The sequence below is a fragment of the Polypterus senegalus genome, chromosome 18 (genome assembly GCF_016835505.1).
Source record: "Polypterus senegalus isolate Bchr_013 chromosome 18, ASM1683550v1, whole genome shotgun sequence".
In the NCBI taxonomy this organism is placed as follows: Eukaryota; Metazoa; Chordata; class Cladistia; order Polypteriformes; family Polypteridae; genus Polypterus; species Polypterus senegalus.
In genome coordinates this window covers 74,318,175-74,330,677 of record NC_053171.1, presented here as the reverse complement: position 1 = coordinate 74,330,677, position 12,503 = coordinate 74,318,175, and the positions used below count along the sequence as shown (strand labels likewise).

The window sequence follows — 12,503 nt, the reverse complement described above, 5'->3', positions numbered from 1 at the left end:
TAATGCTATACTTGGTAAATGCCGTCATTTGACTGCATAATTTAGATCTACCCCCTTTTTCATGTTCTAATTTAACCTACTATATAAGTACTTGTACAAAAAAAATGTATCTTTGCTCCTTCAAACATTTATGCAGTATACATAATTCTGAAGTAGATGTCAGTCTCCATCCTCTGTGCAACTCTTTCATTGTAGATAAATCAGTATAAGTTGCTGTCCAATTGTGCCTTTTTTTCTGCTCACACTTTGCTGCTTATTAAAAATTTGCTGCCTTTTACCTTTGCCTTATTTTATGCTTTAAAATCACTTATGATGGTAATTTTAAAAGTTGTACTCTTTATACTGTTTTACATTTACTACAATGAAGTTTATTATACATTATAAGAGTGCTATACATAATGGGCACAGGAGAAACTCCTGGGGCCTCATGCATAACGCTGTGCATAGAATTCACACTAAAACATGGTGTAAGGACAAAAGCGGAAATGTTCGTATGCACAAAAAATCCAGATGCATAAATCTGTGCGTTCGCCAAATTCCACGTTCTTCCGCTCCATAAATCCTGGTCAGCGTGAAAAGTTCCACATGCGCCTGCTGCCCCACCCCAACTCCTCCCAGAATTATGCCTCTTTGAATATGCAAATCAATTTAAATAGCCCTTAAGCTCAGCGTTCTGTGAAAAGGCAATGGCAAAAGCACGGGGGAAATAGAAGAATTTCAGTGAATACCAAGTGGAGGCAAAGAAAAACGTACTATTTGTTGGTTTAAACAGTGGTATAAACAACAAAAGGAAGCTGATTGAGTGGCATAGAATGTCAGAGAAACTCAAAAGCTCAAGTTCACAAAGTTGCACAGTGCCCAAACTAAAAAAGAAGTTGTCAGATATCAAAGTCGCCGTGAAAAGCCGAGGTGTAGCCCACTGTCTGAGTGTCGTATGAAAGCTTATTTGGGTACAGAGAATAAAAATAGGCACACAGTGGGGAAAAAAGCATGATATACTGTATTTCGACTTTAACCTCAAGATTTCCACTTTAATCATGTAGTTTATTTTGTCATTAAAGTAGAATATCATAAACTTCATCTTAAAATGTTTAATTTACTAGTTTCTTAAATCCCATTGTAACTACTGTAAAGTAACACGTTAAATGCTTTGTTTTGTATTTGTTCTTCTGTGTGTGAATCACACTACGTGCTTCTTAAAAGGGCTTTCTCTTCCTCCGCCAAGACAAAGAATCCATTACATTTATGATATTACAGCTTTGTGAATAAATAAAATACTAAGATGTATACTTGATATTTTCATGATGATAGGAGTTAAAGCATGTTTTTAAACATGGGAACACGGTGGCGCAGTGACTGTTCGTGCCTCACGCAAGATGCTTGCTGTGCCATGCGTAGCCTTCGATGAAATAATTTATTGCAGCAGTACTATCTCTTTCAAACGTACTAACCCCCAATTTCTGTCCTTTTCTTTCTCCAAATACACAGTTGCCACACAATCAGCTCTGCAATAGACGTTAAGCCATCTGTTCTATCCATTCAGTGTTGCGCCAGCCCCAGCAAGAATAAAGCGAGAGGCCGGAACAATCCGTGAATGGAGCGCCAGCTCCTCACTAGCGCTGTGACACTGTGTCCTCACATGTTTAATTATTAACAATATAGATTATTTAAATGAAGTTAAAGTTTTATCTGTATAATATAATAAACATATTTTGCTGCATTTCATCTTAAAAATGATATTGTCATCATATGTAAATACGTGCTTTATAAAGTGGCTCAGGTTGTGCAATATTATAACTGTAGTGCAAGTTTACAGTGAGGTGATTGTACTTATAAGTACAAGCAGTTCTACAAGGAGCACTTGATGGACTGATTGACTGTGTTTATAGTCCTTGGGATGAAACTGTTTCTGAACCGCGAGGTCAGTACATGAAAGGCTCTGAAGTGTTTGTTGTATGAGAGCAGTTCAATAAACAGCATGGCTGAGGCAGTGTGTGTTTGATGCTGTATACCGATGATTCTCTTTCCGATCAGCTGCTGTAGAGCTGAGTTTTCCACACTCCGATATAGTGATATAAATACTCCGAGTGGTGCAGTGAAATTAATATGGAACAAGACATAACGGGAGCAGCTGGAAGAAGAAGAAGAAGGTACAGTGAGAGTAACAACACTAAATAAAGCAGCTATGGTATTTAGAATAGTTTGACCATTCTGTGGACCATTATATTGTTACAGGTTAATTACAATCAGATGCATTAAACTAATAAACAATATGCAGTTAATTTCAGTGTATTTAGAAAGCCGCGTCGGGGATGTGGATCTATAAAAGAAAGGGAAACCACACTGGAACAGTAGCACTGCTTTAACGCTGGGTGTCACGGAGCAGAGCGGAGAACTTGCGTACGTCAGGGTTTTAGCTAGTGTGAAAATGTACGTGGCTTTATGTCAAGTTTAGGTTTTATACATTGCGATTTGAGCGTGGAAATGGGCTTCCACAACATTTTTGTGAGTACACACCGTTTATACATGGGGCCCCTGGTGTTTCTCCTCAATTCTTACTTGTTTTCAGAAAAATTTAGGAGAGAAAAAGGAGATGGTATGAAAGCACATATTTTAGTGAGGAATGGAGTTTGGAATTCTGCATCTGAAGACACACTTCCTTGTTTTTCCTTGTGAGATGTTAATAGAACAGGAAGACAAATATAAAGGAAAGTAACAAAGGGTAAAAAAACCTGCACAATATAAAGATTATTTTTATTCAATGCTGTTTCAAACACAGATTGTTCACAGGTAATACTTCCAACATGAGGCATACTTTATGTTGCCCATTTGGGACTAAGCTAGACATATTTGAGTGATTTTATGTCTTGGTCTGGGGATTGTGCAAAAGAGTCTGTACTCCCTTGCTAACGATAGTGTAGCCTAGTCTATCTGACTTGATGTGTTGCCACAGCACAAGCAGATGACGAGTGAACTTAAATTATAATATGATCAATATTATTAACTAAATGTAAAAACATTAGGAAGGTTTTAATGAAACTAGACAGTTAAGCCCAGCACACCTAGTCAAATTTTATTCTCCTTATGTGCCCAAACGTAATAGTCTAATAAAGACTTGAAAGCCCCCATGGTGATATTTTGAGTTACACTGCTTAATAACTTCTTCATTGTTTATCTACTGTTGCTTTGTGACAAAATACTTATTAACATTTGCATGAAATTTACCTTTATCTGCTGTTAGTCAGTGCCTCTGTGTCATTGCTGAGGAATGTATTTCAAGTAACAGCTGACATTAGTCCCGTTCCCTATACTTCTGTCATATCTCCACTTAATCTCATTTTGCTTAGGGTGGAAGGATTCAAGCCCTTTGATCATTTCTTGAAACTCCCTCACTACGGTCTATCAGCTAATTTCTCAACTCTACCCAGTGATGTTCTGCCCTCATCGTAGTATGCTCATTAAAATTGTGTCAAGTGAAGTACACTACTCATCTTGGTTTTGTACTCCTTACACAGTCTAGGTACTATGTAATATATTCGTTTATTAGCTTTTCAAAGTACCTCTATGTACTATCTGGGCATGGAAAGAGATATTTTTTCTTATTTTGTTAGGTGTTCCTTTTATTTACAGATTCATCCATCCATCCATTTTCCAACCCGCTGAATCTGAACACAGGGTCACAGGGGTCTGCTGGAGCCAATCCCAGCCAACACAGGGCACAAGGCAGGAACAAATCCTGGGCAGGGTGCCAACCCACCGCAGGACACACACAAACACACCCACACACCAAGCACACACTAGGGCCAATTTAGAATCATCTGTTGTGTAATTGTGTTTGTTTCAATTTTAGCATGCAAAAATGTAATCTACCATGAACTTCAATTCTTACAAAGTAAGTGTGATCATTTTTTCCAGGTCCATTTGCCTGACCCTATTATATCTGCTAACCATTTGAAAATGTTTTCAATAAGCTTGTAATAACATAAAATGATCAGACTTGATTATTCCAATTTGAGGTCTTGGATGATCAGAGCCTGTTCCAGCAGCACAGGGCATGAGGTGGAAAACAGCTGTAGGCAGTCCATGATACAGGTACACCAGGCAAATTAAGTGCTGCCAGTTAATGTTATATATAGTAAAATCTTGCGCTACAACATAGATGTGTATACAATGCCTTATAATGAGACTTCTTATACCGCTTTTTACATTGCCCCTAAACTACAGCTACCTTGATTTTGTCTATATCCAGTGACATACTAAGTATGTACAGTGACATGAACAAGTATTTGCCCCCTTCCTGATTTTTGCCTGCTTGCTTATTCTTAAAAGCTGATTGTTTTTGATCTCTAAACAAATTTAGTAGAATACAAAAGACAACCTAGGTAAACACAATATACAGATTTTAAATGATCATTTGATTTATTCAAGAAAAAAAAAAGTTCACCAACACCTATATCAGGTGAGAAAGTAATTGCCTTAGGCTGTCTTAAGACCCGAATATAGCACATTGCTTTATTATCTGTGAACAGTGAATCTACTCTAATCAATTAGGGTTAGTTTCCTACCTGAAAGAATTGTCCTTGCTTCAGATAAAAAATGTTAGCCAAGTATGATTAGGCTCACAAATCACAGAATCAAATAGTTTTGTCGGTTCTGGTTACATCTAGCATAAAGCTAACACAGCTTTTCACAATAAGAACAACATACTGTACTCGCATTCAAACGTGATAGTTGTAACATGATGGTGTGGATATGCTTTGCTGGTTCAGGGCTTTGATGACTTGCCATAACTAAGGAAAGCATGAATTCAACTCTCTGCCAGAAAGCTTTGAAAGTAAAATGTCTGGTCATCACACCTTGATCTGAACCTCAAGCACAATTGGGTTTTGCAGCTGGACATGGATCTGAAACAGTAGACCAAGTCCACCTCTAAATGGCTTAACAAAAAAGAAAATTAAGGTTTTGCAGTAGCCTAAGTCCTGACTTAAACCCTCTGAGATGTTGTGTGACCTTAAATGGGCAGTTCATAGTTGAAAACTCTCATTTTAAAGTTATGTACTTTGTTTAATCAGTTTGTTTTTTCATTGAACTACATTTTTTAGAAATTTTTCATTGAACTAAATTTTTTAGAAATCATAAACAATTACTGTATATACTAGCGGATGTGTCTACCTGCAGATAGATAAACCCTCAAAACATTTAACCAACATACCATGAACAATGCATCACCCATGGAAAACTGAATGTGAAAATTTTAAATGAAATTGGTCCTGGAAAACATTCATTTTTAAAGTTACAAGTAACCTAACGTAATCTTAGTTTGTTGAAGTAAAAAGGTATGTGTTACTATTGATACTAAAATATATATATATATATATATATATATATATATATATATATATATATATATACCGGTATATATGGTATTTCACATAAGTTTTGCCTTTTTAAGACATTGCCTGAACTGCTGTGTGTCATTGTGCAGGCACATGCTGAAGCCGATTAGTGACAGCAGGCGTGAGATACAAGTTCTTGCATGACTTTCACTCAAGTAAAAAGAACTGAATAAAAGTCATTGGTATACAGTACAGGCCAAAAGTTTGGACACACCTCCTCATTCAATGTGTTTTCTTTATTTTCATGACCATTTACATTGGTAGATTCTCACTGAAGGCATCAAAGCTATGACTGAACACATGTGGAGTTATGTACTTAACAAAAAAAGGTGAAATAACTGAAAACATGTTTTATATTCTAGTTTCTTCAAAATAGCCACCCTTTGCTCTGATTACTGCTTTGCACACTCTTCAACAACAACATTTATTTATATAGCACATTTTCATACAAACAGTAGCTCAAAGTGCTTTACATTATAAAGAATAGAAAAATAAAAGACACAATAAGAAAACAAAATAAATCAACATTAATTAACATCGAATAAGAGTAAGGTCCAATGGCCAGGGGGGACAGAAAAAACAAAAAAAAAAACTCCAGAAGGCTGGAGAAAAAAATAAAATCTGTAGGAATTCCAGACCATGAGACCGCCCAGTCCTCTCTGGGCATTCTACCTAACATAAATGAAACAGTCCTCTTAGGATTTAGGGTTCTCACGGAAGGACTTGATGATGATGGTCATGTAGACTATGGTTTTATTTCAGGTGACTACCTGTTGAAGCTCATCGAGAGAATGCCAAGAGTGTGCAAAGCAGTAATCAGAGCAAAGGGTGGCTATTTTGAAGAAACTAGAATATAAAACATGTTTTCAGTTATTTCACCTTTTTTTGTTAAGTACATAACTCCACATGTGTTCAGTCATAGTTTTGATGCCTTCAGTGAGAATCTACCAATGTAAATGGTCATGAAAATAAAGAAAACACATTGAATGAGGAGGTGTGTCCAAACTTTTGGCCTGTACTGTACATGTTATCTTTTTCATTTGCTTTTGTTCACGCTATTCATCCATTTTATATACAGCACAGTGTTAAGTCCAGTATTGTTAATTTGTGAACTTCAGAATGGACCTTGTTTTCTTTTGCTGAATTATTTTTATTTTAAAGCATTAAACACTGATTGAGAGTTCCTTTAGAAGTAAATGTAAGTTGCAGCAAACTAAGAAAATGCTATTGATTCTTAAATGTCTGTTTCTTTTCAGAGTACCATTGATAAATATGGGTGGCACTGTTGTCATGTACCCACTGTCTCAAGTGTGAGTCCTGTGCCCTGTTGTCAGTCTGGAGTTTGCATGCTCTACCCAGGTCTATATGTGTTTTCCTCCAAGTACTCTGGTTTTATTCCCACATCCCCAAGGTTGTGCAGGTTATGTTAACGGATCATTCCAAACTATCCCAGAGTGGGTGTGCATGTGAGCGTACCCCTCAGTGGACCAGTTCTCCTTACTGGGCTATTTCCTACCTTGTGATTGATGCTGTTTGGATAAGCTCCAACCTACTCACTTCCCTTCATAGTACTAAGCAGGTTTGAGAGTCTTGTGTTATTGAATTATAGCCATAGTTCAGCAGCTTAACTAATGGACAAATGTTACTGGCTTCCATTTATGCTAATTATATTTGAACTACTGTACTTTGTTTCTTGTCTGTTTCAACAAGTCTGTGTCTTTATGTGTACTAATTATGTAATCGGTCATTCATAAAGTTTGTATTTTCCTTTACCTGTGAACTTATTACAGCTCAGTGAAGAGCTTTACTGTATACAAAAAAAAATTAGATTTCTTTTATATGATATTAACGACTTGTAATATCTTTCACAGGTGCATCCTGGAATGGCAAGGCTAATTGTGGGAGACAATGCTGCAAAAATTACTCGTTTGTGACCTGGACATATTTAATGAAAGACCCATTGCACTGGCCTCTTTATCATGTGGACAAGTTGAAAAGGGAAAAAGGAAACAGTTCTCCTTGGAGGTCTTTTTTTTTTCTTTTCTTTCAATAAAAAACTTGGCTAACACTGTAAAATATTGGTAGCAAATTAAATTAAAAAAAAAAATACTGTTTTCAGATCAACTATTTGCACTTGAGGATGATGTCAAAAATGTCGGAGCAGCTGTATTTTCTCCTCTTGCCCTTTGCACTTCTACAAAACACTTTTAGCATCATGCTCCTCCTTGTATCATATCTAAATGTTTGTGATCCTAAGTACTTGATATTACTGATGTCATATAATTTTATGATGCAAATAATATATTGCAATACACAGAGGGATGATTTGACTTTGCTGTGTTTAGTAAAGAACAATTATCTTGTACAGAATGAATGCTGAATGAAGAATTACTTAAGAGAAGATTTTCAAATGCTTTTTTCCCCCCCTAGCACACTGGCTGTAGCTCCTTCTATATCGGATTGAGCTTTATTACAATTAGTATTTTTAGCACAAGAACGTGGTGTGATTACTTAAAATATGTGAGCTTTGTATATGAAAGGCAAAACACCAAGTAGTTTCCGTCGGGATTGCTTCAAAGCTGCAGATATGGGTCCCTTTCAGCAATTCTAACCTCCTTAATCAATAAACTTTAGATGGCTTGCTTCTTCATCAGCTGAAATAAAACTATTGGTGGCAATGCATACATTTAAATGAATTATTGATTCCATCTCCTACAGCACACTTGTGGCCATTGACCACTTGGATGCAAAATTCAAGGGGATTATATGGATGGTGTACACAGATTCATTGGCAAAATTTAGACTTTACAAAGTGCTTAGAGTAGGGCAGAGAAACCTGTCAACAGGTGATAGCTTTATATGTACTACCTAAGTAAGCTTCAGGGGCTGTGCATAGTATGATTAAAGTAAGGCACTTCCACGATTGTGTGTGCATGTGAAACAACACTTCGATATCTGCTGTACCTCGTTTGCATGTGTTATGCATATCTGACAGACTACAGTAAGAAACAGGTTTTTTTTTTTTGTCAAGAGTATAAGGAGATGTTATGTGCAAGAGTTCAAAAATTGGTGTGAATAACTGGAAGATGTGTGGAGAGGAGTTGGAAGGTTTGGGTACAAATGACTATTTTGTAAATTGGCCATGGAGAGCATTTTAAATCAGAATGGGAGATTAAGACCTGGAAACCGCATTATGAGTCGACATATCCTTGCTCTTGGTACTCCTCTCTAGGGCTGTAGTAGGCCTTCGAAACTCAAGTGGCCAAAACGGACAACAAGCTAGCCCATATGGTGAACAGCAAGCCCCTGTTAAGTTTTTCAACTCCTATGCAAAATAACGGAAAAGAACTTGAAAAGCATCCTCCTAAGGCACTTGCCTCGTCTTTACCTTTGAGGCTGATCAACACTGTTTCTTCTTTTTAAGCTAAACTGATAAACTTGTGGAAGAAATTTCCTCTTTTACACACAATATTTATTTATAAGCATTTATTTCTCAGATTTAGTTTGTTAGGACAGTTCTAAGCTATTTAAAAGTACAGTAATGTCAGGTCTACCTTAATACTTGTGAATAATGCTTAAGGCAAAGGCTTCAAAATGTATAAAAAAAATGTGACTGTTTTATTATTATAAGCAATGTTGTTGCTACATGCAAAAGAAGGTTAAAAAATGCAATTGCTGTCTAGGTATGTATATACATAGGCCTACTGTACATAAATATGAGTGTGTGGATGTACAGTGTCCTACAGAATTTTTGGGACAAAGGCACATTTTTCTGCTTCACAGTTTAAAAATTACAAAACAATTTAGACATGATTAAAGTGCACATGGCAAATGTTTAACTTAAGGGTATTTGCGTACATTTTGGTCTTATCATGTAGAAATGACAACACTTTTGATACATGGTTCCCATTTCAGGGCACCATAATGTTTGGGACAATTGGCATCACAGGTGTTTATGGTTTCTCGGGTGGGTTTCATTGCTTTCAGTAGTGCAGGTATAAGGTTGCCTCAGCTTGCTTCTACCCTTTGCCTTTGGAGTCTCTAGTTGCCGTTGTTCAACATTAGGGTAAGAGCTGTGTGATAATGAAAGACAAAGGTGCCATGATGAAGCTGAGAATAAAACCATTTGAGACATTGGGTAAGACCTTAGGGTTACCTATATCAACTTTTTGAAATATCATCGAGAAGAAAGCAAACACTGGTGAACTCGGTAATTACAAAGCAACTGGTAGGCCAAGGAAGACGTCTACTGCTGGTGACAGAAGAATCCTCACTATGGTCAAGAAAAAGCTCCAACCTCCTGTCCGGCAGATCAGAAACAGTCGTCACAAGGCAGATATTTGCGTGTCTGAGACTCCTATCTGCAAAAGGCGAGACAAAGATTGACATGAGACTGATGGCAAGAGCAAAGTGTGGAGACAGAAAGGAACTGCAAAGCAAACCACCTTATCTGCTAAACGTGGTGTTGGTGTTATGGGTACTGGCACACTTATTTTCAATGATGATGCAACTTCTAAATTCTGAGGTCTATAGAGAAACCTTATCTGCTCAGGTTCCTGTAAATGCGTCCAAGCTCATTGGACAGAGCTTTATCCTGCAACAAGATAATGATCCCAAACTTACTGCTAAGGCAACAGAGAAGTTTTTGAAAGCTAAAAAATTGAAAATTCTTGAATGGCTAAACCAGTCAACTGATTGAAATCCAATTAAGCAGACCTTCCTTATGCTGAAGAGAAAACCTAAAGGGACAAGTTCCCGAAGAAAGCAGGAGCTGAATATGGCTGCACTAGTGGCCTAGCAGAGCGTCACCAGAGAAGGTCTTCAGCATCTGGTGTTGTCCATGAATCTCAGACTTCGAGCAGTCACTGCATGCGAGGAACATGCGAGTACTGAATATGACTTTTTTAATATTCCCGCCATTGCTGGGTCACAAACACTTTGGCGCCCTGAAATGGGGGAGCCACATATAAAAAGTGTCATTTCCACATGCTGTGACCGACATGTATGCAAATCCCCTTAAATGAAAGCCTGTATTGTGCACTTTGATCATGTCTGAATTGTTTGATTTGTAATTTTAAAATGCAGAGCAGTGGGGTAAATGGAGGAAAAATGTGCCTTTGTCCCAAACATTATGGAGGGCACTGTATACACACACTCATATGCGTTAATGCAGTCATTCTCAAACGGGTTTAGCCCAATTTGGGGTCACTAATAATGGAGTCTCCCCGAGGTAGCATAAGGCACGTGGTACGAGTTCATCACACGGCCCACGCATACGTGTACACTCACAGAGGCGCCAAATTAGAAGGTCCAAGTTACCTCAAAGGTCCATTTTGGAATATGGGAGGGAAACTGTGTGCTTCCTGCCCCTCTTTCTCTCTTATAATACTTTTCATATCTGTTTATCATAAATGAGAGAGAGATACCATTCCCTTTCTGCATTGCATTGTTTAAGCCTCTAAACCATTAATTGGTTTCCAAATGTGCTGGGGTTTCATTGTTAACTTTTAATATCTACTGCATGGAGTGCTGATACTGTATGTGTATCATAAAAGGCATTTACCAAATATAGCATTCATGCACAATATGGCAGGCAGTGGTGAAAACTTTGGATGTAGGACTTCAAACTCTCAGGTTGTGGGGTTCAAATCCCGTTGCTGTCATTATGTACCCATTAATGAGTCACTTCACCTGCCTGCTCTCCAATTGGAAAAACCAAAATGAAACGTTTAACCAATGGTATCTCAAATGTCGTAACTTCCATTTACTGAACACTTGGAAAAGCAGATAACCAGCTGCAGGGGGTAAAGACAGTACAACGAATGTGGAGCACACTTCTAGCATACTGATAAAATTCAACAGGCGTTCTTACGGCACACTGTGTAATTCCATCAAACTGAATACGTTGCTTCATTGTACTGCCAGGCATTTCTTGCTTGCAGCCAGTGTTATCGTTTTTCCAGCTCCTGGGTTGTTCCCTCCCGTACCGCCAATTAAATTTCATCCGCACTAAGCGTCCAAATGTACAAAGAGTTTTAGACGTTTTCATCGTTCAGTAGGTCACCCTGAGGTGCAGCCTCCTTAATGGTAGCTTTGACTGTGCAAACTCAACTGTAAAAAGAACAAAACCCCACCAGATTAAAATGTCGAGGCATAGAGCAGCATCCCAGCACATTCTCCAGACTCGCCTTGCAGCATAAACTACTGACGGCTTTTGTGTATTTGTGTGTTAAAAAACAAAAGACTCTTTTACAGATAGTGTCTGTCTAGGAGTGTTATGTCTGTCAGATTAATATGTGTTTTTAATTTAAGTAATACATTTTCTGTAATGACAATGCCACACTTTGAGTTAATTATTGATAATCGATCTACCTTTTAATGCTCTAACTAAATAAAAAAACTTTCATTGCTCTGTTTCCTGAGTGTTCATTTTGATACATTAGAGTGCAGAAGCTTTGAATTTTAATTATATGAGTGAAGTAAGCAAATGTTATAATTAAAAACTGTTGGAGGAAGGTTGTTGCCCTAGCTGTGGTATTTCTGAAGACAGGATTGGGGGGTCTGTTTAATAATTAGGCAGAAATTATGCAAACACAATAAAGGTTAAAAAAAAAAAAAAGAGAAACTGTAACCGTCAGTGTCACATATTAAAGGCCAAAACATGTCAGATAATTTGAATTACTACAGCACTTTAGTTGAACGGCAGTCAGCATTCCATTATTAAACAAAATGTATGATCTTTTTTGTAATGCTTTCCTTACCATGCCAGTGTTAGGTCAGCCATTGTGAAGCGATGCACACCCGTCTGCCTGCCTTGTATGAAGTGTAGAGGGATCTGTAGAAAAGTGCGGTTTGACCCGTGATTGATTTATACCTGGTGGTAGACGTTAGTAGGTCAAATTCCTATTTTGGATATGTATATACCGTAAAGTAGATACCTCGTGCCTAGTGCTCACTTTATTAGGTACACTTAGCTAGTACTGGCTAGGCATCTCCTTTCCCACCAAAACATTACGAAGTATTTGTGGCCTAGATTTAAGACGGCACTGAGAACATCACCTTAAGAATTTTGACTTGATGGAATCGCTCAGGTCCTGCAGATTTTTC

At 37.6% G+C, this 12,503-nt stretch overlaps 1 protein-coding gene across 1 annotated transcript in view; it reads left to right on the top strand.

Moving 5' to 3' along the window:
• sphk2 (sphingosine kinase 2) overlaps positions 1 to 11,808 on the top strand; it is a 55,535-nt gene extending 43,727 nt beyond the window's left edge. The window contains exon 7 of the mRNA XM_039741042.1: positions 7,268 to 11,808. Within this exon, the coding sequence (XP_039596976.1) occupies positions 7,268 to 7,330 (63 nt within the window). The 3' untranslated portion in view covers positions 7,331 to 11,808. The remainder of the gene's footprint in view (positions 1 to 7,267) is intronic.
• The last annotated feature ends 695 nt before the right edge of the window (positions 11,809 to 12,503 follow it).